The following is a 25447-nucleotide window of genomic DNA, read 5'->3' as shown; positions in this document are numbered from 1 at the left end:
AGTCCTGGAGGGCTGAGCACAACAAAAGTTCCCCAGCTGCTGCCTAAGGCAGCCACGTCTAGAGGGTGGCTCGGAGCCAAGATTTATATCATGTCCCAGAGCTCACTTTTTGTATCTGGAAGCCAGATGGCGGTTGGAATGTGCCAGGGGTTCCCAAGGACGATTTCCTCGTGGGAAGATGGCTATGGCCCAAGGTGGACAGGAGCACGGGACTCCTATGAACCCCAGAAACCTAGAACTGGAGCACCTGTTCCTAGAACACCCCACTCGCATGGGGTCCTCAGGGCCCTCCACCACCACAGTGGCAGGGGCCGGAATCCCCCGGGGCACAGCAGCGGGGACCCAGCACGCTCACCTCACGACAGAGCCCGGATCAGCGACTCCCTAGGACAGTGTTCTAGGCCTTCGTCCAGAACTAGGAATGTCTCTCTAAGAAGTTCCTCTGCTAAGTGTGCTAGGACATCACCTATGACCCAGCCCAGATACAGTAGCTTCCTAGACATTTTATCTGTTGCATTCAAGACCTTTTTCTACAAGACACGCTCTGGGTGCTCACCTAGAACAAAGCAAGGCTTCTGGAAACATCTCACCGCAGGCGTCTGGAGCCCCAACCACGACAGAGCCCACACGGACGGAGGCTGTCTCTGGGGGAGCTCACTTGGGGAATACGCTGTGTGCTCTGGACCAAGGGTTCCCCTCCCCCAAATCTGCTACCCTTCATGTTTCAGCCGGCCTAGACCCCTCAGATGTCTCAGCATTCTTCCTCCCCTTCAGCTCTAGTACTCTCTGCCCCCACCCCCAATTCCCCACCCCACCCTGACTCCCTCCTTTAATTCCTTTCTGACCCAGGCTCCAGACCTTGGACCCACAGGACCAGCCCCCACTTTGTTCACCAGACGCTCCCACCTCACCCCACATCTTCTGTAGCCTCCTTCGCCCTCAGAGACCTCCTCCCACCGCAGAGGCATCCCCCCAGCACCCATTCAAGAGCACAGGGCCTCGGTCTTGGACCCCAGACAGTGCCCCTTCTCTGACAGGTCCACCACAGGCGACACGGGGGCAACTCCGGGCGGGGGGGTGTGGGGTCCCCAGCACCGGAGGTGGTATGGAGGCCTTCATGGAAGCAGGGCAGCTCATGAGGAATGTAGCACCAGTTAATTCCCTGGGCCCTGGTCCAAGGGGGGCTTAGAAACTGGGCCGCAGGGCTTAAAACACAGCCTAGGGCTGGGGGCTCCACCAGGCTGCCCCTCCCCTGAAAGAACCCAATGGTGGAGCCACTCTACCCTTGTACCAACAGACCCACGTCCCCATAGCCTGGTGGCCCTGAAATTCCAGGCTCAACACTGTGGTCGATGTGGGATGAGCCAGGCCCATCCCTGTAGCGGGGAAACTGTGGCCTACACAGTAGTCTCATACTCCAGCAGCTCCTGGGAGGTCCCCGTGCTCCGGTACTGCAACCGGGGTGTGACTGGCGAGGAATACTCCAGCGCCAGAATGGTCTTCCGGAGCCGGCGGTCAATAAAATGAGCATCCCACGCAGGGTACTTCTTACGAGGCAGGTCAATCCGAATGACAGGCACCTCTGTCCGCAAGGTGCGGGCTACTGGTGTAGGAGGCAAGCCAGGCCGCACCTGGAAGACAGGTGGTGTGGGGGTCCCTGCACGCTCGCCCCCCACCGAGGCCCCATCCCGCTCCGCGCCTGTAGTCCTCGGCAGGGACCTCGGGGGACTTGTGACAGCATCGGCTGGTGGGCCACAGGGCTCTGAGGCCTCAGGGCAGATGCAGCCGGGTGCCTGGGGACCCAGCATGGGCCCATTGGGGTGCAGGAGGCAGTAATAGACGCACATGAAGAATATGCCCAATGCGAAGCTGGAGGCCACCACGCAGACCAGGATGAGTGAATGGAAGTCGGTGGAGAAGTTGCGGCTTGAGTACCAGAAGCCCGTGAGTGCTGCATTCTCCAGCAAGACAATGCAGTAGTAGAGGGTCATGCGGCGGCGGCTGCGGCCCTCCTTGACATTGAACCAGCAGAAGATATAGATGATGCCCACTACCATGTTGTAAATGATCTCTTCCCACTTGGACATGCAGAAGTCCGTCTCACCCTGGATGACCCAGAAGGTCATGATGCACCAGTGGGCCACGATGAAGATGCCGAAGTAGAGCTTGTAGACGCTGGCGAAGAGCGCGAAGGCCAGGCTGCGGGCCGCAATGGTGAATAGGTGCCACAGCACCTGGGCCACTGCGCCCTTGTACGATAGTGGCCGCTTGTCGTCTCGAGAGTCCCGTAGCACCTTCTGGTAGGAGGCCAGCGTCCAGGCCAGGGACAGGAGTGAGGCGGAGGTGGAGAGGGCTGTGGAGACAGGGTGGGGGCGGGGCGGGCTGGGTTAGGGGTGGGTCTGGGTTGGGGGCTGGGTAAAGGGGAGGGTTCTGGGTCAGGAGCTGGGTTCCGAGGCCTGTGAGGGAAGGGCCTGTTAATCAGGCAGGGTATGGGGAGGGTCTTATGGGTGGTCTTCAAGACCAATGATGTGGGGGAGGAGTGGATGGAGCTGAGTACTTCTTTAGGGGTAGGACCACAAAGGGAAAGTAAGGTGGGTGATTTGGGGCTCCATAGGGTCAGGCCCAGGTTGCTAGTCGGGGACCGTTAGGATTCAGAGGCTGGGGGGAAAGGTGGGAAATTGGGGTGTAGGACTCTGGGAGTGGAAAAGGAGGTAAAGAGTTGGAGGGGTCACAATTAGGATGTGGAGGAGCCAGGAGGGGACTGTTAGAAGCTGTCAGTAACCAGGATGAGATTGGAGTGCGAAGAGGGCGGGGCACCTGAGCACAGCTGAGGGGATGGGAAGCAAATGTAGGGTGGCGATGGGGGCCCAGTACCTGAGAGGTGGTGACAGAGTCTTTCAGCACTTTGAGGGTGGGCTGGGTGCAATGCGGGTGGGAGGAGCATGGGGAGCCCCGGGAAACAGAGGAGGTGGCCTTTCTCTGACATGAAAGGCGTTTGCCTGGCCTGTTGGAGTGAGGGGAGGGGCAAGTGGAGGTGAGTGATGGAGCCGCGGCCAGACCTGGGAGGGGCTCCCAGGGGCTGAAGAGCAGTGAGAGGGTGGATGGACGGAGTCCCAGCAGATGCAGGCTGGGATCAGGGAAGTTTGGAGAATGAAGGGCGCAGAGAGGGCCTGAGGTGTGGTGATGGGGTCAAGGGCCCCTTCCAACTTGGCAGAAATGGGTGGGGTCTGGGCTGCCCTGATAACAGGGAAGGGCGGAAGGGCTGAAAGGGGCCTGAGAGGAGGCCAAGCGGTGGAGAGGCCAGGTCTCTTCCAACACTGAGATAAGCGGCCCAGCCATTGGAGAGGCCTGGAGGGTGGTGAGAGTAGAAGGGGCAAGGCCTGCACAACCTTGACAGTGAGCGTGGAGGCGGAAGGGGGTGCACAGGCCATCCCCAGGGGACTTGAAGCACAGAGCATTGGCACGTGGGGCTGTCAGAATATTTAATACTGAAGGTGAGTGAGCTCTGGTTGGGGGTCGGGGGCTGCTGGAGCGAGGAGGGCGCAGCGGGCAGGAAGGGCGGAGGGAGCAGGGCTCACCGGGCAGCAGGTCCGGACGGCCGCCGCGGTGCACCAGGAGGCTGAGCTGTAGCACGAGCTGCGGCGCGCTGCGTAGGAAGGTCTCCAGAAGGCGCAGCATGCTCACGTCGGCACTCTCGAACAGCATCCGCCAGTAGAAGTGGCGCCGGAGCCGTTCCCCGCGCCAGCGGCTCTGCAGCCCCAGGTACATGGTGCGCAGGTACCTGCCGGAGGGACGCGGTGCTCATGCTCAGGCACCCACTCCCAACCCGCCCCTTGCCACCCAGCAAGCGCAAAGGGCAAGGGTAAACATGTGTAGCCCCGGGCAAGTCACTGACTGCACTGAGCCTATTCCCACAGATGTAAAATGGGCATTTTGAAAGGATCAATGAACTCCTTGGGACTGTTGGGGAGCTCCCAGTGGGCTCCTAAGCTTAAAGCAGTGACGCAAAGTAAGTGCTTACTTACTGCAGCATTCTCATCAGCATTATTCCTCGGGCACTTTGGGGCCTGCTTTCTTCACAGGGTTCCTGGCACCCTGTCATTTTTTAATCCCCATTTTATAGATGAGCAAACCGAGACCCGAGATCGCACAGCTAGGAAGCAGTGGAGCCAGCATTCACACCCAGACAGCCTGGCTTCGGGGCTCCCCCTCTAACCGTTAAGTAACTCTGCCTCTCCCTATATGCCATAAAGACTTCGCCCACACAAGGAGCAGTTTCTGGTGCCAGCCCCCAGTTCTGTTGCCACCAGCAGCTTCCTGGTCTGTTCCCAATGCCATCTCTGAGTGCCCCATTCTCCCCACAGGGCACCGAGAAGCTGCTTAGAGATCCCCTGGCATCTGAGGCTTTGCTGCTGCTTCTCATGTCGCTTCTCCCAACAAACCCTGTCCCCAGCTATTCTGCACAGGCCAGATTCCAGCTCACAGTGCTCCCCCTCACCACCGGGCTTTTGCAACAGTTGTTCACCCGTCCTGTCCCACACTCCACTCCAGCCCCCAACCTAAATAACTCTTGCTCCCCCGCCGCCAAGGCTCAGTTTATAAACGTGACTCCAACCAGAAGCCTCCGCTGACCACCCTCCACCCGGAGTAGGGATTTCTCCTCCCACACTTCTCCTGGAGTGTAGGCTGCCCTCCAACCCTGCACTTTTCACCGTGGGCTGTAACTGCCTGCTTATGCATCTATCTCCCCAAGACTGGGAAGTCCGTGAGAATGATTAGGTCAGCTTGATAACTGCTGCATCTTCAATTCTTAGCACACCGTCAATGCTCACTCAGTCTGTGTGTTGGCTGAATGAATGAATGTGTGAATAATTGAAAGTTTGTTTCACTGCACGAGAACCCGGTATGGGACATGGAAGGGATCCTGATGTCTTCTTGCGTTCGATTTCTGACTTTGCTGTGTAATCTTGAGCAAGAAGACCCTCTCCGAGCCCTAGTTAATCCCTGCCAAAGTGGCTGCGAGGATGTAATGGATGAGAAGATACTTTGCAACTGTAAAGAGCTGTGTCCACTGGGTGACAAGGGACCTGTCCACACAGATCTCTGGGTCTGACTGCCCCTCCCTGCCCTGGTGCCTTGCCCAGCGGCTCCACCCCTGGCTGTTGCCGTCACAGACACTAGCCCCACAACCCCCAAATTCCCTGATTCATGGGGCAGGCACGCCCTTTGTTGAAACCAAAGAGGGTTCCTCTAGAAGAGATCTCCCCGGAAACCAGGGGAGAACATCCCAACGATTCAGTGCCCCGTGCCGGCATCCCAAACTGGGGAAGTGGGGACTTCCCAGATACGAAGGGCTGGCATGATCAGAATGTGGTTTGCAGGCCAATGGCGTTCCGTGGTGAATTGCCAGCCCAAGGGAGGAACACAGCGCTCCCTGGAATTTGGGGTCAGCTGACAGACCCACAGTTTCCCCAGTGAGTATCCTGGTCTCAGCAATGGTATGACTGTCTCTGGGCCTCAGTTTCTCCATTTGCCAACAAGAGGGATGGGTTTGATGAGTCTGAAGATCCTTTCAGAGGGAACGTTCTGGGGTCCAAACTCTCTCCTGAAAATGTGGCTGGAAACGTCCCATTCAGGGCTCTTCTCCCCATCCCTGGTCCCTCAGTCCAACCCTCCCACCCAATGCTGAAATGCCTTTAGCAGTTCCCAGCCCCGGGCATTTACACTCTCTGCTTGTGTACTTCCATGGTAGGCAGCCCCCACCTCCTGGGGCAGGGACTGCTGCTCCTGAGCAGCTCCATACAGATTGCGTTTCTTTGGTGAGCAGAAATTTGTCTCCTCGTAACTTTCATTCTCTGGGCCCCTGCCTATGCCCCACAAAAGGCTCCCTGCAGCCGGCCTCGTTCATTTACTTAGCAAATATATTCTGACCACTAACTCTGTGCCACATCCTGTGCCCTTAAGTGTCTCTCACCTCCATGGGAGGGAGGCAAGGTAAGAGCTGAAATAGACGCCCTAAGATGCTGTGGAATCCAGAGAAGAGCTGGGTAACTTTAACGGGGGGCAGAGGGGGGTTGGGGAAGACTTCTTGGAGGAAGAAACATTTGGTCTCAGTTTTGAAACATGGGTAGGTGTTGACAGGCCCACGGGAAGTGCAAGGACATTCCAGGTGGAACAAACATTGAGCAAAAGCATAGAGGCATGAGGGAACACAGCCTTTTAGGAGAATGAATGGCCAGTGGTTTGCAGGCCCGGAGGGTAGGGTTTTCATGCACAGGGATATAAGAAAACTGGAATTATGAAGGGCATCAAATTCCGGACTGGAGAGTTCATATTTTATTCTGCATTTGAATTCTATCCCAGAATCAGGGGTGATGTGATAAGCTCAGTGGCTCAGAAAGCTTGCTCTGGAGGCTGGCTTGGAGGAAAGCCAGGAGAGGCTGGAGTTTGGTCCAGGCCTGAAATGACAGGGCTGAGCTAAGGCAGGGCACAGAGGAGGGGCAGAGAACAGAACTGGAGATGGCCAGAGGTGGGGGGACTAAGGGGGAGACCCAGATGGCCCCCCAAGCTCCTGAGGGCCCAGAACACAGACCACCGTTCCCAGCCTGCATCTTCCCCCAACCCAGTTCCCTTCCCCATTCCCATGGCTCTGGCTTTGAACAGGAAGGAGAGACCAGCTGGTCCAACGTGAAGGGGCCTGGGGAGCTGGGGGAGGGCGACACCCTGGAAGTTTCTCTCAGGCTGGAAGACCATCTGTTTCCTGGCCCTGGTCAGCATGAGGGAGGCCCCGGCCCAGCCAGCATCCATCACCACCTGACAGGCTGCCTGCCCACCTCCCCGCCCACTTCTGCCAGCTCCCAAAGCCCCACACCCGCTAACCACAGACAAAGGACTCACCCAGCCCAGGACCACAGTGGGCCAGAGCAGGGGAGGGGGAGGGGAAGACAGAAGGCCTCCGAGACCCACAAACATGGGGTCAGTGGGGGAGTGTAGGAAGATCGCCATGGTAGTCTGGGGCTGAAAGGGCTGGGGTTCAACAATACTCTGCCTGCTTTGGCAAGAGCACCCAAATCTGCAGCTGCTCCTGCCAGCCACGCTGCATGCTCACTGCCAAGGGCCTGCAAGGCTTTTAGGGGCCTAGAAAAATGTTTGAGGCCTGGAAAAAGAAATTGGCTCTAAAACACAGGGAAAAACTGCACAATCAAAATTAATAAATGTTTCATTAAATGTCTGCAAAACAACATGATACTAGGCAGTCAACGGCAATTTGACTTTTATCTGGTTATATAGAATATACGTTTGATGTTTGATACAGCTGCATTTTAATGTGCTTGATACATGTGGAGGTCTTAAAAGAGCCCTGCCCAGGACTGTTTCCCCTGAACCTCAGTTTCACTTTCTCTAACAAGGGGTCAACTCTGCCCTCCTCCCCAACATCACAGCTCCTGCAACGAGGGTCAGAGAGGCAAGATGGGCAATACGCTGAGTTTGTGGGAGCTGCGCAGCCCTGCCCTGGATGCTGTGTGGCCTTGGGTACTCTCTCTGCCTCTCTGAGCCTCATTTTCCTCCTTGTCCTGAGCATTTGTAAATTGCAGAGGGACATGCACATGGGGGTGGGGAGCAAGGGGAGGAGCATATGCTGGATAGAGGCCTCTGGCTCCTCCCTCACCAAGTAGCCTCTTAAAACCTCCTCCAGGAAGCCCACCCATTCCACTCTGTTTGAAAAGTGATGGGAAGACATTGATCTTCACTGCAAATGGGACTGATACCAGAAAAGGAAGTTCTCTCTCAGGGGAAGGAAGGCAGCCTTGGGGGGATGTATTTCTTCTCCCCTAAAACGCATCCCTAGTCCATTCATTCTTTCAGTGCCACCACCCTGGTCCAGGCCACTGTCACTGTCCCCTCTCAGTGGGCTCTCTACATCCACATGGCAACCAGTAGGGTATTCCGAAAACCTGTGAGGGATGTCATTCCCCTTCTCAAAACGTTCCAAGGGTCACCCACCACACTTGGAACAAAAGTCCAAGCATCTCCCCGTGGCTTGCAGGCCCTAAACCCTCTGGCCCTGCCCATTTCTCCCTTCTCTTCCCAAACCACTGTTTCATTTGTTCTTGGTGCTCCAGATACCTGCAGCTTCCTCGAACCCAGCCCAACCCCTTCCTGACTCAGGGCCTTTGCACTGCTACTTGCTCTGCCTGGAACACCCCTTCCCCGGAGCCTCCTGTGGCTGGCTCCCGAGTCACTTTCTCAGAGTGGCCTCCCTGGTCACCTGTCTCATGTCAGCCCCTCTGCTCTCACAGATCACTCTAGCCTGTCACATTGCCCTCCTTTATTTTCTTAACATGCACTACAAAATGACCTTATGTATTAATTTACACATTTGTTTTTCTATTTTACCACTGTGCTCTATTAGGGTGGGGACCTTTTTTGACTTGGTCACCACTGTGTCCCCAGCATTAGCCCATCCAGTAGGCACTCGATAAATATACGTTGAGTGAATAAATGTGTTTGTGTGTGTCTCACTCCTGACCCTGGAGGCCCCAGGGCTGCTCTGCCTGAGTTTGCATAGAGCCAGGACACCTCGCAGGCTACTCCTGTCCTCACCGACTTATTTCTGTCCTTCTTCCTCCAGGAAGCTTTCCCTGACTTTCCTTGGCCTGGTTGGGCCCGGCCAAGTTTGACAGCTCCCAGCCTTATGCCGCCTGAGGCCAGCGTGAGCCAGAACCTGACAAACCTAACAGGCAGCTTCTACCACTCGCCTCACCACCCGTTTTTCAGGCGAGGGAACAGAGGTGCTCAGAGGCCTATTTGGGATCTAATTTGCTGGCTCCCAGCCTTGTACTCGGAGAAGAAGCATGTTTGGGAGGAAACTGGAAGAACAGATAGTGTGTGTTGTTGAAGGTGGAGCTGGGAGCAAATAGAACCAAGTCTAGAGAGGAGAGAAGCCCGCAGTCAGGGTGTGAGATCCCCACACTCACAGATCCAGAGAGCTGTGCCTTCTGAACCCCATCGCTTCCATGAGCAGCCAGCAGGGTCAGGAAATGGACACAGCTTACTGTATTCTCCCAGATGTGACCCAGAAATCTCCCAGCATCCCCTATGGCTGGGGGCTCCTCTGTCATGTGGAGGGAAGAGGGGATCCATATCTCCGAGAAGCCAGGAAGCTTCTGGGCCCAATGTCTGGGTCACTCTTTCTCACTCCTGTTCTTTGTTCCTGGGTCTCTGGTGCGAGGTCAGGGTTTCTGGCCAGGACCATGCAGATGGTTCAACCTATGTCCAAGCTGGACCTGTCCCTTCGTCTTCCCCCAGAGCCTGAGCCACTGTCTCTTCTGTCTGTGACTCAGTTCAGCCTGTCGTATTAGCCCCTTGAATGCAGGGTCAGCCTATTTATTTATCTGTTCGTTAGTTGTTGTCAGTCAGTCAATCTATTCATCTGTCAGTCAGCCTCACCCTGGGACCCTGGGTCGGTCCAGTGGTCTGTACCTTGGATTATGGGTCACACTGTCTCCTAGACACTATGTCCATTTGTTAGTCGTCTGGCCCAGGATCATGTGTAAGCCTGTCTGTCTGCTCTTAGAGGCCGGGGATATCAGTCTGTCTATCGCTTGAATATCAGTACAGCCTGTCTGTCCTCTTAGATACTGGTCCGCTTTCAGTCTGTCTTTCTGTCTGTCTCTTGGATACTGAGTCTGCCTGTCGTCTGTCTATCCGTCAGTCTCTTGGCTGCGCGGTCCATCTGCCGGTCTGTTGCTCAGCCCGTGGCTCGGCGAGACTGCCAGTTTTCCGGCTGTCCTCCCCTGCCTGCTCATCGTCTCCCGACTCCGGGTCTCTCTCTGTCTGTCTGCGTCTCTCACGTCCTCATCTCCTCCATCTGTCGGTCTCGGTGTTTCTGAGTGTGTTCTCTCCCCTCTCCACACCCCCGCACACTCTGGGCCAAAAACACAGCAGCTTCCAGCGGTGCCCCCGCTCCTGCTCCATCCAGGAACCCCCACCTCCCGCCCTGCCTCGGTTAGCTCTTGGCCTCCCCTGTGGGACAGGCCTGCAACCCTCTTGATACGAGCAGGGTGGGGCTGGGAAGGCAGGGCTGATGGGAAGGAGCAGGACACCTTGCACCAGCCGGCGCATCACTGCTCCGCAGGTCAGTAGGGGACAGTGGGCCGGTGTTAATGATACTGTTCATAGCTCGTATTTATTGAGCACCAACTGCATGACCAACTATGCTAAGCCTTTCCGTACATATTGTTCATTTTTCACAGCAAATCTTTGAGGTGGGTACTATTATTATCCTCACTTAATAGATGAAGAAACTGAGACCAAGAAAGGGACTGGGCTTGTAGAAAGTCACAAGTGCCACACCTAGGTTGGTGCCACGCCTAGGACTCAGACGTGGCTCTTCATGGGCCCCTGCCCCGGAGATGATGTTTTAGTCGCATGGAGGGTACGCGGTGCCCATATTAGGCAGAGATGCCCAGGAGGACCCGCGTCAGACAGAGGTGGACCTACAGGCTTTGCTGGGCATCATGAGGGGTTAGAGCACACTGTGGGAGGGTGACAACAGTAATCAGAGTCAGGAGACCCAGGCTCAAGTCCCTTCTGGGGAAGCCCAACCCCTCTGTGGGCCTCAGTCCTCCTCTACAGAACGGGCCCAGGTACCCAGGTACCCTGATTCTGGCCTCCACAAGGGATCTCCATCAGGCCCATCTCCCCACCCACCCAGTTCTTACAACCTTAAGGCCCAGCATCTGTGCCCTGAACCCAGGTACTTCTCTCCAGCCTGATGTCACCACTCCGGTCCCAGCCGGCCAACTCCCAGCAGCTGCAGCCTCCCTCTGCCCTTGATGCCCTTCCCCCATTCCTTGCTCCTCGAGCTTATTCTTCACACAGCAGCCCGGGGGGCCCTGTAACGTCTCAGATCAGCGTGTGCCACTGCCCATACTCCTAGAGCAGAATTCTTCCCGTGGCCATTGAGGCCCAGTGCAGTCTAGCCTTTGCCCACCTCTAGCACCTCTCTCCCCCGCCCCCCCACCTTCCGCTTCTCCAGCTGCACTTGCCTTGCTGCTTCTGAGCACCCCAAGCCCATTCCAGCCTCTGCTTGGAAACGGCTCCCCCAACCTCTGACAAATTCTCATTCTTTCCACCTCAGCTCAGTGTCATCTCCTCAGAGAGACCCTCCTAGGTCCCCTCCCAAGGCACTCTGCTCACCCTGCTGGCCCTTCCTGACATGTTAACCTGTTTTTTTCCCTTAATAACACATATAACTACTGGAAATGGTCTAATTTACTTGCTTCCATATTTATCGTATGTCTCCCCAGTGGCGTGGGGCCCATGGTTCACCTGTTCTCTGCTATGTCGCTAGCGCCAGGCACATAGTTAATGTTCAACATATATTTGTTTTCTGAGTGAGTGAATGAATGAGTGTGAATATACTTTATAAGCTCCAAGGACGGCAGCCAAATGCAGAGGGAAATAACCCGGGCTTGGGGGTCCGGGGGACGCAGGTTCAGGCTCCGGCTCCATCACTCACTCACTGTTTGTGTCATCTTGGGGAAGTTGCTTCCCTCGCTGAACCCCTCAGCTTACTGCCCACCTTATGGAGTAGCTATGAAGCCAGTAAGCTACTGACTGCTATGAAGCAGTGGTATAATGTAAAATGCTCAGCCAGTCGGCAGGCAACCAATGGGAGACCTTAAGGAGTTTTCTGACTCTGAGGCCCCGGCAGGAAAAGGAGGACTTCTTGTTTCTAGTTTAGTGTCTGGTACAGCTACAGCCCACGTGTAGGCCGGCTTTCCCCGGAGCTCACTGAATCTGTCCAGAGGAGAGAGTGGGTCAGAGAAGTCCTTCTGGGGCAAGTTCACAGGGCAGGGCTTTCTTTGGGGTCTTTGTCTTCCCCCTGAAAATAACTGCCACTCATCAAAGACCTGCTGTACGGACTCTGCTAAAATCCACACTGCAGCCCTGTGAGCTCTTGTGGGCATGATCCCCCTTTTCCAAATGAGGAAACTGAGTCTCGGAAAAGGGGAGGTTCATTTGACTTTTATTCATCCAGCATCTCTGAGTACCTACAGTGCGCCAGGAACTGTGCTAAAATGCTGGTGGACACAATGTTGAAGGAGACAGGCCCAGCCCATCCGTTACTGTCTGTGGGGGAACCTGGACGTTAGTTAAATCATCACGTAAACATGGAACAAATATATTCCATGGGTTCCTGCCCTGCTGCAAGCAGGGTTCCATGTTTCAGCACTGAGCAAAGCAGTGCTACTGCAGGAGGGCCTGGCCCAGTTTGGGAAGGGGTAGCAATCTAGGAAGGCTTTCTGAAGGAGGTGGCTAGTAAGCCACGATCTGAAGCAGGCACAGAAGTTAACCAGGTGAAGGCAGGAAGGAAAGAAGTTTCTGGCAGAGGAACAACATGGGCAAAGGTCTTGAGTTGGGAGGAAGCAGTAAGTGGTCAAAATCACTGTAGCTTCGAGGAGCAGGTAAGAAAGCAAGAGATGAGTGGGCCATGGTGAAGGATTTGTTCTTTAACTTAAGATTGCTGAGGAGCCACGGGAAGGTTTTAAACAAGAGAGCGACAGGATTAGACAGCATTTCTGGCTTTTAGAGGCAGTACTTGCTGTGGGGAATAGACTGGAGTGAGGGAGGCAAGGGTAGGAGGTGGAAGACCAGTTCCCAGGCGAGAGGTGAGGATGGCCCCGGAAGGCGATGGACCTCAGAGACATTTAGCAAGCATTTGGAGAAGTGACTTGTCCCAAAGCGTCAGAGCGGCATCTTAAGGCAGGGTGGCTAACTTCTCCATTTCGCCACAGGTACAAATGAAGCTGAGCCAGGCCCTGGGGACCCAGATGCCTGTGGGTCCTCTGTGCTACCTCATCTGCAGGGTGGCCCAGGAAGCTCTTGCAGGGATGGCTCTGAGGCCCCCTGCCCATCTGCTGGCCCCTTGATGCTGAGCACTCCTGCATGAATTCAAAATAGGACCTTCCTAGGTTGGCAGCCAAATGAGTCATAAATGCCAGCAAAGAATGTGATTTTACACGTTTGGTTCCCATTTCGTGTGGTGCTGGGAGTAGGGCTGTCTCCCTCCTCCTTAGCAGCCCCCTGGAGAGTCATAGCACCTCTTTTTGCCGGGCTGATGCCAAATATTTCTCTGCCACTAAGTTTAGCCTCGGCTGAAGAGCTGAGACCCTGGCCTATCCAACCCACTGCCAGCAGCACCCAAGGGTCCCTCTTTTCACCCAACAGCTAAGCAGGCAGTTCCTCTCCAGCAAAGCCTTTGGGACCAGGTTCCCACGTTACGTCTTTCACTGTACGGCTGCAGCCAGATCTTTTCCCCTCTCTGGCCTCACTTTCCCCACCTGTGAAATGGGTACAGAGCAGACAAGAACCCAGGATCCCATACTCTAGTGCAAGACTCTCAGTCCCTTCTTTTCTCTTTTTTCCTGATATTCCTTGCAGAGCCGGGATGTCATGAACCAGTCGGGGGAGGGGAAGTTAGATTCCACTTCTCTGGTGGCTTTGGTCACCTAGGGGAACTTGTAGGTCAAGGTAGGGAGAAAGTACCTCTTCCATCTGTCCCGAGTCTGGGTGTGAGATCCTAGATGACAGGGGGCCCAAGCTGATGTCATTATGAGGAATTCTGGAGAAGGACTGAGGGGTGCCCTGTCCAAAAAGGCAGCTGCACCTCAGCTCCAGCTGCTTGCTGCTCTTGTGAGCCTAGCGGGGCTGGAACTTTAATTTTTCAAGAATAGCTGGAGATTGCCCTGGCTGATGTGGCTCAGTGGATGGAGCACCGGCCTGAGGACCAAAGGGTCACTGGTTCGATTCCTAGTCAGGGCATATGCCTGGGTTGCAGGCCAGGTCCTCGGCATGGGGAGCACAGGAGACAACCACACACTGATATTTCTCTCCTCTTCCCCTCTGTCTAAAAATAAATAAACAAAATCTTTTTTAAAAGAATAGCTGAAAATTAAGACATTTATGCAAAAATGTCATCCCGATTTGGAAATGTTGGCAACTAATTTTAAAAATACCATATGAATTAAGAAATTATTATCCCTTGTTTTATGTGTGATCATATTAGTTATATTTTTAAAAAGTCTATCTCTTTATTTTTCCAAGATTTTCTTTATTTACTTATTTTTAGAGAGAGGGGAAGGGAGGGAGAAAGAGGGAGAGAAACATCAATGTGTGAGAGAAACAAGGATCAGTTGCCTCTCATGCGCCCCCAACTGAGGATCAGGCCCAGAAAACAGGCATGTGCCCTGACTGGGAATTGAACCGGCGACTTTAGGGGTGTACTGCAATACATGTGAATGTAATGATAGGATGTCTGAGGTATGCTTCAGAGTAAGATGGAAAGAAAAGAAATGGAGGGGAGTCTGGACTTACGCTCTCCAACACCTGTATGTCCTACACTAGCCACAGATGATTATTCACATTTACATTACTTAACGTTAGTTAAAATTCAAAACGTAGTTCCTCTATCACATGGGCACGTTTTAGTCACTCAATAGTCACATATGGCTAGTGTACTGTAATGGGCAGTGAAAATATAGCCCCTTTCCCTCACTGCAGAAAGTTGTGGTGGCTGGTGCTGACCGGATAAAACAAAGCTGGCCAGGGTGGTGGTGCATGGAGGATCATTATCCTGTTCTCTCTACTTTTATACACTTATTTTTTCCATAATAACAAGTTTCATTAAACAGTAGTGGGGAAATACTGCGTAGGCCAAACACACACCTCGGGCTGGGTTTGTCCGTGGCTACTGATCTGCAGCCCGTGGTCTGACTGTCAAGCATCATAAAGCCCCCAAGTTAGAGCCACACTCTTAAAACAATAAGGGGCTTTTAGAGATCATCCGGTTTATCCTCCCGTCCCACCTGGGAGAGCTGCTACAGCTTTCCTGCCAAAACCAGCCACTTCTATCTGCCTGCATCTGTGGTGTGGAGTTCCTGCCCTTGGGAACAGCCCGCTCTGCTTCTGGGCAGTGTGATTGTCAGAGTGTTCTTGCCTATTGTCAGGCTATTTAAACAGACTCTACCTCCCTTTGACCTTGGGTCCTCATCTGTCCTCACACCACCTGCCGCTGGGGCCCTGGAGCAAATCTCCTTCCTTAAAGGGGGGTGCGTAAGTGTGGGGGGGGGAGTTAATCAGCATTAGGATGCTCCATTCCCCTCTCCCACTCTCTACCTTGTTACTAAGCAAGTAGGATGGGCTGCAACTTGGGCTAATAATAACAGTAATAGTAATTAACATTTTCTGAGCATATAGTATGTGAAAAGCCCTGTGCATTCATATTATCTCCCAACATCTTTACAAGAATCTTAGGAGGTAGATACTATTATTATCCCCACTTCATAGATGAGGCTAGAGCTCTGGCTGGTGAAGTGACTTGCCCTAGGTCACAAAGCTAGGACCTCAGGGAGCCACAAGCTGCACCAGTGCCCCAGGCCTCAGCTACTCTGCTACCTTGTCCAAGCCCTGGGAAAACTCTTCTAGGATTCTCAAACCTCCAGCAGGACCTTACAAATGCAGTAACTGAACCCCAGGCAATGAGGTATGTTTTGCTTGAGATTCTGATCTCAAAGATTCTATTCAGTTCACACAAACACTCGTTGAGCACCTACTGCATATGAAGAATTTTATTTCTTTCATCTCTAAAGTAAGCCACACACCTCCATCCTCCTAAAAACTCAGCCCATGGTTGTTCCCTTTACATCTTATACAAGTACAAATGCATTGCCCTTAGCTTGCATTTGTCCGTGACACTTTGAAAGCCTGTGGATGAAGGCCTAGCATCTCGCAGTCCCATGTCCACAGAGGCAAAGGGCTCCCACACTGCCTCAGCACCCCCTACGTCAGCGACAGATGCAAAGCCTGCTTCATCAGGCTTCAAGCACTAAAAACCTGCCAGAACTGGCTGGGTACAAGGCCACCAACAGCAACAGAGGGTCTGCTCTAGGCCAGTCACCATGGGGGACAGGGAGAAGAAAAGATGAGACCTCAACTCCACAGGGGTTTGGAATCTGGGAGGAGAACCAGGTGGGTGGGCGGAGGATCACAACAGAATGTGATCAGGACTGTGAGTCTGAAGAGGAATGAGTAACTGTGTCTGGGGGGAAGTCTGAGGGGAAGGAGCCAGAGTGTTAACAGTGGGTATTTTATATTGAAACCAACATTTAAAACTATCTTTCTGATTGTTTTTCCTCTTCTCAAAGCAATACATGACTCATACACACAACTAGTGGAAAGAGGCATCACCTGGTGGTCACACACATGGGCTTAAGAGCTGGGCTGTATTGCTTCAGACCCTGGCTTTGCTACTTACTAACTAGGAGGCTGTTAAACTCTGTGCCTCAGTTTCCACTAACTCAGTTATTGTGGCTAGCATTACTGGCTTATAGTACAGATGTGGAGAGTATGTTCTGTGTATTAATTTAATACGCCTGCACAATGGCCATTTGTATCAGGATGTTATTATCCCATTTCACAGAGGAGGAAACTGAGGCCTAGAGAGGTTAAGTGACCTGTTCAAGGCCGTACAACATATAACAGGCAGAGCCAGAGTTTGGGCTCCACAACCCTTATTCCTCCCCACTGCACCCCCTCCCTGATGCGATTGTTGTGAAGAACGATCTAAGTTTCTATAAATGGTAGATATAATTTTCAGCAATATCTGACTGTTTTAATAACAGACGCATGTATGCATATATGTCCTGGTTAATTAAAAGCTGGAGTAAAATCTTCAAGATGTACAAGATCTAATTAGTAAGTGGAAATCTCCCCTAACCTCACCTCCTCACCCCCAGAGATAATGAGTGGAGGGGAGTCTTCTTTAGATCTTGTCTGTGCTGCCTGAGGTTTCAACAGAAGTGCACTGCTCTCTTATAAACAAAACAGCAAAGCAATTTCTATTTAAAAAAAAAACAACAAAGCAACTTTTGCCTGATTGAGGAATGGGAAGTCGGAGAGGCAGAGGGTGGCACATGTTAGGTTTATTCAGGGAAGGCTTCTCAGAAGAGGAGGCATTTCAGCTTGGCTTTGAAGGATGTGCAGAATTCCACTGAGAGAATGGGACAGGGGCTTGAAGGAGGAAGGGCAGCAGGCAGTACTCAGAGCTGGGAGGGAACAGAGTGTGTGTTGTTGTTTTGGAGGGGGCAGGTGTGGGGCGCCGGCTAGAGCAGCAAGGAGAGGAAAGAGCTGGAGGCAAAGGGCCTGAGGCCACGGCCAAGCATTTGGACTAGCCTGAAGGGCAGAGGGGGGCCGTGCCAGCCTTCTGGCTTCAGAATGGCCGAGTCAGACCTGAGCTTTAGAGCTCTCATTCTGATTACCGGTAGCGGTGGGATGGAATGGATTGGGGGGGGGGGGGGGGGGGCGGGGCGGGGAGGGGGAATTGGAGGCTGATAGGATTTCCCAGGGGAGGAATTACGAGGCCCTAACACAGGCAGGGCGATGAATGGAGAGGCCAGAGGAGATCCCAACCCATCCTCCTTCCTCTCCCCAGGGACTTTCGCCCTAGCTTTGGGTTCAAAGCCATTTCCTGGCAGCCCTCCCTCCTCCCCGCAAGGCTTCTCCTGTGTGGTCTTTATAGATCAAACAGGGGACGCTGGGCCCAACTGCCGCCACTGTGTCTGTTCGGAGCAGCTCTAATGGCCTGTTGCTGCGGATGGGCGGGGAGAGGAGGATGGCGGGGGTGGGGTCACGGAGAGGGGTCTCAGGAGGTGCTGTGATGAGGCTGAACTGGAACAACCCTGCAAAGTGAGAGCAGGGAGGAACCTTGTGGGGAGTCATGGAGTTCAGGGGGTTGTAAACGTGTTTCAGCTAAGGGACTGAACAAAACCTTAGAACAAAAGCAACATATTAAAAACGAGAAACTGAGAGTTACTCAGGTTGAAATGACTGTGAAAGGGCCGTGAAACACAATTTGAAAACCACAATGAGATACAACCCCTGGCCCATTTTATAAATAATAATACAAATAGTAATGGCTGATGAGAGTTGAGCACTTTCTGTATTCCAGGCACTGTGCTAAAAACTATATATACATTATTTAATTTATGACTCCCTCAAGCCTCATGTAATAGGTGCTGCTATTAAAATGTCTGTCCGTTTCACAGATGAGACAATCAAGGCACACGTTATGCCATTCGCCCAAAATCACAGAAAGTGGCAACACAGAATATGGTTGATTCCAGAATGGGGGTTCTTCACCATTAACTATCTGGCTGCAATAGGAAAATTGACCAGAGAAGGAAAGATACCACGTCCACTCTGTCTGAAACAGACCCCCTGCCCTGGTTGCTGCTGACATGGTCCAGCCCCCATCTTTTCTCACCTGGATCATTGGAAAGCCTCTTCATGGGCCTCCAGGTTTACCCTGGCCTCCCTCCAGCCTGTTTCCCGTCCAGCAGCCAGAGTGCACATTGGAAAGCATAAGTCAAGAGGATATAAGTCATTCTCATATCCTCTTGGGCTCCCCACTTCATGCATCAGGCCCTGTGTGATCTAACCCCAGCCAACCTGTTCACCATCATCTCCTACCACTCTCTGCTTCTGTCACACAGGTCTTCTTGCTCTTCTCCTCCCCTTCTCCCGGAACTCCCTTCCTGAGACCTCCACACAGCTAGCCCTCACCTCATCCAGCCCTCTGCCCGCGTACTACCTCCTCCCAGGGGCCTGCCCTGACTACCTCATCTCCAAGAGCCATTCCCTCTTCACTGAGCTTCTGTAACCTCCTGCCCCGTTGCAATTTTTTCGTAGCACTTACTGCCATCTGATCCATTCTATTTTATATTATGCATACTTAAGATGCCCAAAGATTTGCCACCCCAAAATATGCATTTTGGAATATTGATTTTAAGAAACAAAAGACTCAAAGAAACTTTGACCCTCCTCCTTACCTGCCTAAAGGTGAATTCAGAAAGAAAAACTTGTTTCAAGAAGGGAAGTCACCTGAGCACATGTGAATTAAGTGTTAGACAGGGAGAATCAAACAAAAATCTGTTCACTAGCTTCCCCTCTGTGTCCCATTGTTTGTGGGTAGCCCAGTAAGAATTTGTGGACTATGTGCTGCCTCCCTGTGAATCACCTGCTTTTCCTTTGAAACCCCAGACCTCTGCCTCCCTTCTCCTTTGTCCACAGTGGCTTCGAAACCTCAACTGCCCAGCGGTTTTCCCACCTCCTGTCTTACGGCATTCCCACATGCACATCTGTAATAAACTTTGGACATTTCCTCTTGTTAATTGATCAAATTTGATTACTCGCTCAGCTAGAGGAACTTAGGAGGTGGGAGGGAAGTTGTTTTGTTTCACCTGCCTACGACACAATACATATTATATTCTGCTTGTTTATTGTTCCCCCCACTAGACTGTTGAGCTCCAGGAGAGCAGGAACTTTGTCTTGTTCGCTACTCTATTCCCAGCATTCAACACAGTGCTTGGTATACAGCAGGTGCTCCATAAATATTTGCTGAATGAATGATTGCAGATTAAATGAACAGCTGCCGAGTCCTTATGGCTTCAGGGGCCTTGAAGGCCCTCTTGCTCTCCTGCCCCCTCCCTGGCCACCTGCTCAATGAACAAACCTGCTTCTGCAGAGAACAAAGCCCAGGCTGATGGCACTAATCACTGCCAACGGTTCGGAATACTTAACAATGGGGCCAGCCCTTTGCTAAACCCTTGGCACACATTATCTCGTTAAACTTCCAAACAGCCCAAGGGGTGGACCATTATGATCTCTGGTTTACAAGGGATGAAGCTCAGGGACAGAGATTAAATGGCTTGTCAAGGTCACATACAGGAAGTGAGAGGATCGGGATTTGAACCAAGGATATTTGAATTCAGAGTCCACGTTCTTAACCATTATTCTGAGAATATGGCTTCCCACAGGGGAGACACAGAGCCTGACTTTCACACCAAGCAGATCACTAATTCATTCTAATTCATTTCAGAACTTCTCTTGAGTGCAAGGCAAGGTTCCTGAAGAGGCAGAGGGAACAGTGCTCAGACAGAGAGGGGGATTAAAGGGAGGTCCTTCGAAGCCCGGTTGGCTTCCCTCCTTCCCTATTCTGGGGTCCCCGGATCCTCCTGACAGCCTGGGAGGAATCCCACGCCAGATCATCTTCTAGTAATTGGCTTAGCAAACCATGCTTATCTGGGCAAAGCCAGAGCCCAGTGAATTCAAGATTAGGAAAAGCAGGATTCAGGGCTTACTGCTCTGCTGCCCACAGGGTCAGAAGAGACAAGGTTAGGACTGTAATTGGCTTAACAGCTCAGAGGGCTGGGGTGAGAATATGAAACACAAGGTGGTGTCCCTCCCACAGCCAGCTTCAGGTATCACCAAAGGATCTGCGTGCTCTTCTCTAGGCTGTTCAATCTGCCTCGGTCCACGGCCATTGTTCTTTCTAGGAACCCCCAAATCCGCTGGCGTGGTGGTGCTAGGGATGGAGTTTGGAAGTTGGGCAAAATGGGTTGGAACCTCACCTCTCCCCCACTTTGTTGGTGGGTGATCTTGGACAAGTTACGTGACTTCTCTGAGCCTCACTTTTTTGTCTGGTAAATGGGTGGATCAGTTGCCAACAGAGGGAGTTTCAGGGTGAAAAGAGACCCAGTGCTTTCAGCTTTGCATGGGGCCAGCTGGGACACAGCGGGTGCACGGTGTCCATGAACTCCTTCCCCTCATCCTCTCCTCAGAGCCCCATTCTGTGTTTGAAATAATAGCACCAACACCCATTTTGCAGGGTTGTTTGGGAATAGAATAAGAAAAGACCTTATCAATTGTGAAGAGTTAGACCAGAGGTCAGAAAGAGGAGAGTCCCACAAACGTGTTTCCTTTGGTTGACACTATTTTTTAAAATCTTAATTAGTAATTGAAAATGGGAAGAATTCACCAAAAAAAAAAATCCCAATCCATTTCTCTGGAGAAATCAAGACTTGACAATATCAGGTTCACACTTTCTCGTGGCACCATCAGCTGGAGCCAGGACGCTACTTCCCCCACAGTGTCCTCATGACTGACATCCACGTGCTATCACAGGTCTGTGTTACCCGGCTTCTCAAAGTATTTAAGCTTTCAATCCAGCATTGTACAGGCGTGAGGAGTTGAAAGAGGTCTTTATGATTAAAATTATTTTATTCAGAACCGGGGGCGTGAGATCAGGAGGTGAGTGACTGGCCAGTCTCCTGGCTTTGACCCTGGAGAACTCAGACACACGTCTCCTTCCTCATCACCCCGGGTTTCACCACTCTGAACATCTGCACCAAGTCCTGCCAAACAGTGAGCCTGTTCACTGTGGGAACATTTCATGTGGTAAGCAAGCCTGTTGTGCCAACATTGCTAAATTTCTAGGAATGCCAGCCCTGCCGGCTTCTCTCTACTTTGTCTGGGTTTTCCTCCATCTACCCAGACCCTCAGCCATTTTAAAAGCCAAAGCTTTTGGGACAGGTGCCCAGAGTTTTTAGCTCTGATAACTAGATCTGTAGTCAGAATTACAGAAAAGGGAAGGTTCTTAAGATGATCAAACCTAATATTTTCATTTGACATACAGGGAAACTGAGGCTCAGATGTAGGAAAAGCAACATCCAAGGCCACATAGTAAGCTAGTTACAAGCCTGGAAGGAGACATAAAGCTCTTGATCCACCGCCCCCAATCCAGCACTTCCCCCACAATATACACCGTCTCCCCATCCTTGCCCACATGGGCCAACTCCCTCCCCTCCTTTCACATTCTTATCTCAGTGCAGCAGAAGCCCTGACTTCTATCATCCTGGAATCTTGGGATCTCAGACTCATAATTCTTCGAGCTTGGGAGACACATTAGTGGCAGAACTACAGGGAGGATGAATTGAACTTGAGCTCTGAAGGCAGAGTCTTGAGTCCCAGCTCTCCTCCTCCCTAGCTGTGTGACCTTGGGCAAGGATATGCCCTTTCTGAATAAAATAATTGTTATAGAACTATAAATGAGGGCTCCTATGCCCCTGAAGTTTAAGTGAAACAATCCATATGTGAATGGAGCTGGACACATTGGAGTATATATACCCCGTCTAAATTGTTACAAGCCAGATACTACTTGATTTCTTTTTTTTTTAATTTTTAAATTTTTATTTTTCAAGAGACTAGGAGTTCTGGATATTTGAAATACTATGCAAACCAAACAAAACAATTCCAAGGGCCATGAGTTTACCATTTCAGTCACCTTACTTTAGAAATAAGGGAGAGTAGGAACAGTTAGCCCTTTTACCTGAGAAACCATGTAGCTGAGTGGACCCTTAACTACTTCCAGTCACTCTCTGAGGTCCTGCCCCCACTCTGTGGTCATTTTTTGCCCTGTTTGAGGGAAATTCAGTTTATATATTTTTTAAAAAAAGAAGTATCAGTTTCTTGCAAGTAGATTCTGAAAAGGGGGAAGAGAGGGGCTTGAGGTAGTGAGTCAAAGGGCAGCTGGCCCATTTTAGGCTGAAGGGAAAGGGGATGAAGATTTGGCTACCAAGAATAGGAAGTTACCATTTCAGAATCTAAAAATATCTTTCACCATCTGTCCACTCAGGCACAGAATGGTAAATGTAGATTAGTTCCTGGATGTAGACATGAATATTTTTATGTGTCAAGCTAATAATAATAACAACACTACTTTGTGTGGATACAACTTCACTCCCTTCCCCCCCCAGGACAGCTAAATGGAATGAATATACACATTGATCTAGGCAAGGCAGACATGGGGAAACCAAGGCAGGGAGAGCTTTGGCAACACGACAAGGGTGACACAGCAAGTGAGCAGCTGGGATAAACCCTGGGTGTCTTGTTTCCAACCCTCAGCCCAGATCTAAATCTTCTGAGTGGGGAAGAATGAATTAACAAATAGCGGAATAAATATAAGAACAGCAATAATCACCCTTTACAGCTCTACTGTGACTTTGGCTTTTCCCCTGCTTTCCCCACATCTATGATTATCAGAGTAATCTATTACATTCCTTAAACATATTGCAGTTTGCATGGCCTTCACATAGACCTTCTCTCACCTGAACACCCACCAGGTAAGAAAAATATGATGGTAGACACTAAGATGAGGAGGAGGGGGTCTTCCCCATTTCACAGGTGAGGACACCTAATCTTGGAGGGAAGAGGGGTTTTGCCTAAGATCATATTGTAGGCAAGTTCATCTTGTCAGTGCACAGTAGAACCTAAGCTACTAGAGCCATCCTGATTCAAGGGGAACCCTGGGTTCAGAATCCCCCGTCTCCAATTTCCTCAGCTCAGCTCAGCAGGCGCCCTCAGACTTGGCAGAGGAAGTAGGCTGCTTGTACAAAGCCTCAGTTTTGTCTTACTGTCCTGGGATTAAAGGGCAGCCAGTGGCCATCTAATCCCAGACGCAAGATCCCCAGTCCCCTTGGCCTTGCTGAGGTGGGGATGGGAGGTGGACACCGACGGAGTCCTAAGAAACAGGAACCAGACAGTCTCTCAGCTGGGTCCAACACACCCTTTCCCAAAAGTCTAAAAAGTTTGGGCGGGATATTTGTTTAGCCGCCTCAAATCCCATGCTTCTCCTCGGAGGTTAGGCATGGATTGCAATTCTGAACTGAGGTCTCTGAGAGCTGGGAAGGACTTCTGAACTCTTTCCTAAACCCAGGCTCAGCATTCAGGCAGAAGGGAGTAGGTCAGGGCTGGAGGGAGCCCTGGGGCTCTGTTCCCAGCTTCACACGCATCCTCAGCAGCCCAGGGCCCTTCTCGTTCACGCCCTCCTGAGGATTTCTGTGTCTCTCCTTGCTTCATCCCCTCCTCCCCGCAAAGGTCAGATTAGAGAGGATGGCACCAGGGTTGGTCGGAGTTTGAGGGCAGAGGTCAGGAAGGAGGCTGGCAGAGAAGAAATCAGAACTGCATTGGGGTGGGGCGGGGCGGGGGTCAGGACAAGAGGGTTGCCTAGAGAGGTCAGAGGAGGTCTGGGGTGGGAGGCCCTCCTCACTTTTCCACCCCCACTCCTTGGAATCGGCTCCCTCCGCCTGCGCTTTTCCTACCTCCAGACCTGGCCGAGCTGCAGGAGGTGGACGAGAGTCTGCAGCAGCCAGACGCAGAGGCGGCAGCAGCGGCGGCGGTAGGCGCTGGCCGAGGAGGGCGCGGGCCGGGGACCCAGCTCGGGGCTGCCTTCTTTGGTCCGGAAGGCGGCGGCGCTGTCCTTGGTGCTGACGGAGGGCCCGCCGATGCCACTGTCCTTGGTGCTGACGGCGGGTCCCGGGGCACCCGCGGGCTCCGTGTAGTCGTAGACGAACCAGCGGAAGCTGAGCAGCTGCACTACAAGCGAGGGCAGGAGCACGAACAGCAACGTGAGGCCGAAGTAGGTCCGCTGACCCTGCAGGTAGTAGGAGGCCGCCAGCCACAGGTCCGTGGCGCCGTCGGAGAAGAACACGAGCAGTGCGCACAGTACCCAGCAGCAGTCCCGCATCTCGTAGCGCGGCCCGGAGCCTCCCGCCCCGGTCAGTCCGGGGCCCCCGGCCGCTGTCGCCGCCTCCACGGGCCCAGCCGCACTGCCCCGGGCTCCCCCGGCCGCCCCCTCCGGCCCCGGGCCGGCCGCGACCGCCGCTCCATCAGACTTCGCGGCCATGTTGGCGGAGCAGGAGGCGGGGAGCGACTTCCGGGAGGCGGAGGGAGTGGGGTGCGGAGTGGGGAGGACCCTATGCGGGAGGCTCCCGCCTCCTCCTCTTCCTCCTTCTCCTCTTCTTCCTCCTCCCCTCTACTTCAATTATTCATTACCCCGGGCGCCGCCCTCGCCCCTCCCCCACCCCGTCTGGGCTGTGGCCGGATCGGGGAGCGCCCCCTGGGAAGGGAGATGCAGAAGGGAGGGGAGAGCATCCCAGGTCACCCTCTCTTTCCTTCCTCGGAGGTGTGGGGCCCCAGCCACATGCTCTCTGCCTCTCATCCCCCCCACCCCACTCCACTTCCTTCCCTTCTCTTTTCTTCTCCGCGCCCCTCTCCATCCTCTTGCATTTGTCTCCTCTGTTTACCTCCAGTGACCTGGGTCTGAGGAGGGCGAGGGACCAGGAACTTGAAAGGGCCTGCTTAGCGGACACCCCAGTAACTCTAGCAATCACTCCGTGCTAACAGGCCACTTCTTGGTTTCCAGAGTGTTTGCACATTGTTTCATCCCCTTCTTTGATCTTGAGAGGTCCCTTTTTTTTACTGTCTGTTTCTTACTGTTTTGAAGCTGAGAAAACTGCAGCTCTGAGAGTTTGCTGTCTCTTGCCCACTCCCCCCCTCTCCCCCGCTCAGCGACGGCCTTCATCTGGTCACAGCCCTGGTGGCTAGGAGCAGGGAAGGGGGCAACATGGGGCTGTCCTGGGTGCTGATGGGAGGAAATGGTGGAGGAAAGAGCGAGTGCGAAGGCCTGAGGAGGCCTGAGACTGGAAGGCATATTTTCCAGGAAGTCTGGATCACAGATCCAAGGAAGTGGAAAGCTAAGAAAGAT

The 25447-nt window shown here is 52.7% G+C and overlaps 1 protein-coding gene across 1 annotated transcript; it reads right to left on the bottom strand.

Annotated features, from left to right (window-relative positions):
• Nucleotides 1-1279: 1279 nt before the first annotated feature.
• XKR7 (XK related 7) lies at nucleotides 1280-24586 on the bottom strand. The gene is made up of 3 exons (XM_037143136.2): nucleotides 24003-24586; nucleotides 3579-3781; nucleotides 1280-2353 (listed from the first exon to the last, which is right to left on the bottom strand). Exons 1-3 carry the CDS (start codon nucleotides 24584-24586, stop codon nucleotides 1398-1400), a joined length of 1743 nt encoding a protein of 580 aa, XP_036999031.1. The 3' UTR covers nucleotides 1280-1397.
• Nucleotides 24587-25447: the final 861 nt, after the last annotated feature.

The sequence above is a fragment of the Artibeus jamaicensis genome, unplaced genomic scaffold (assembly GCF_021234435.1).
Source record: "Artibeus jamaicensis isolate MK-2021 breed Jamaican fruit bat unplaced genomic scaffold, CSHL_Jam_final contig_685, whole genome shotgun sequence".
Taxonomy (NCBI): Eukaryota; Metazoa; Chordata; class Mammalia; order Chiroptera; family Phyllostomidae; genus Artibeus; species Artibeus jamaicensis.
Note: the sequence above shows the minus strand (reverse complement) of the source record. Positions and strands in the feature narration are given on the sequence as shown.

Bases quoted from the DNA above. Each gene is read 5' to 3' on its own strand.
- XKR7 (XM_037143136.2), bottom strand. From the start codon at position 24,586: ATGGCCGCGAAGTCTGATGGAGCGGCGGTCGCGGCCGGCCCGGGGCCG. The intron at 3,782-24,002 runs GTAGGAAAAGCG...TCCCTCCGGCAG, and splicing joins CAGCTCGGCCAGGTCTGGAG to GTACCTGCGCACCATGTACC. The intron at 2,354-3,578 runs GTGAGCCCTGCT...CTGTCTCCACAG, and splicing joins CCGTCCGGACCTGCTGCCCG to CCCTCTCCACCTCCGCCTCA.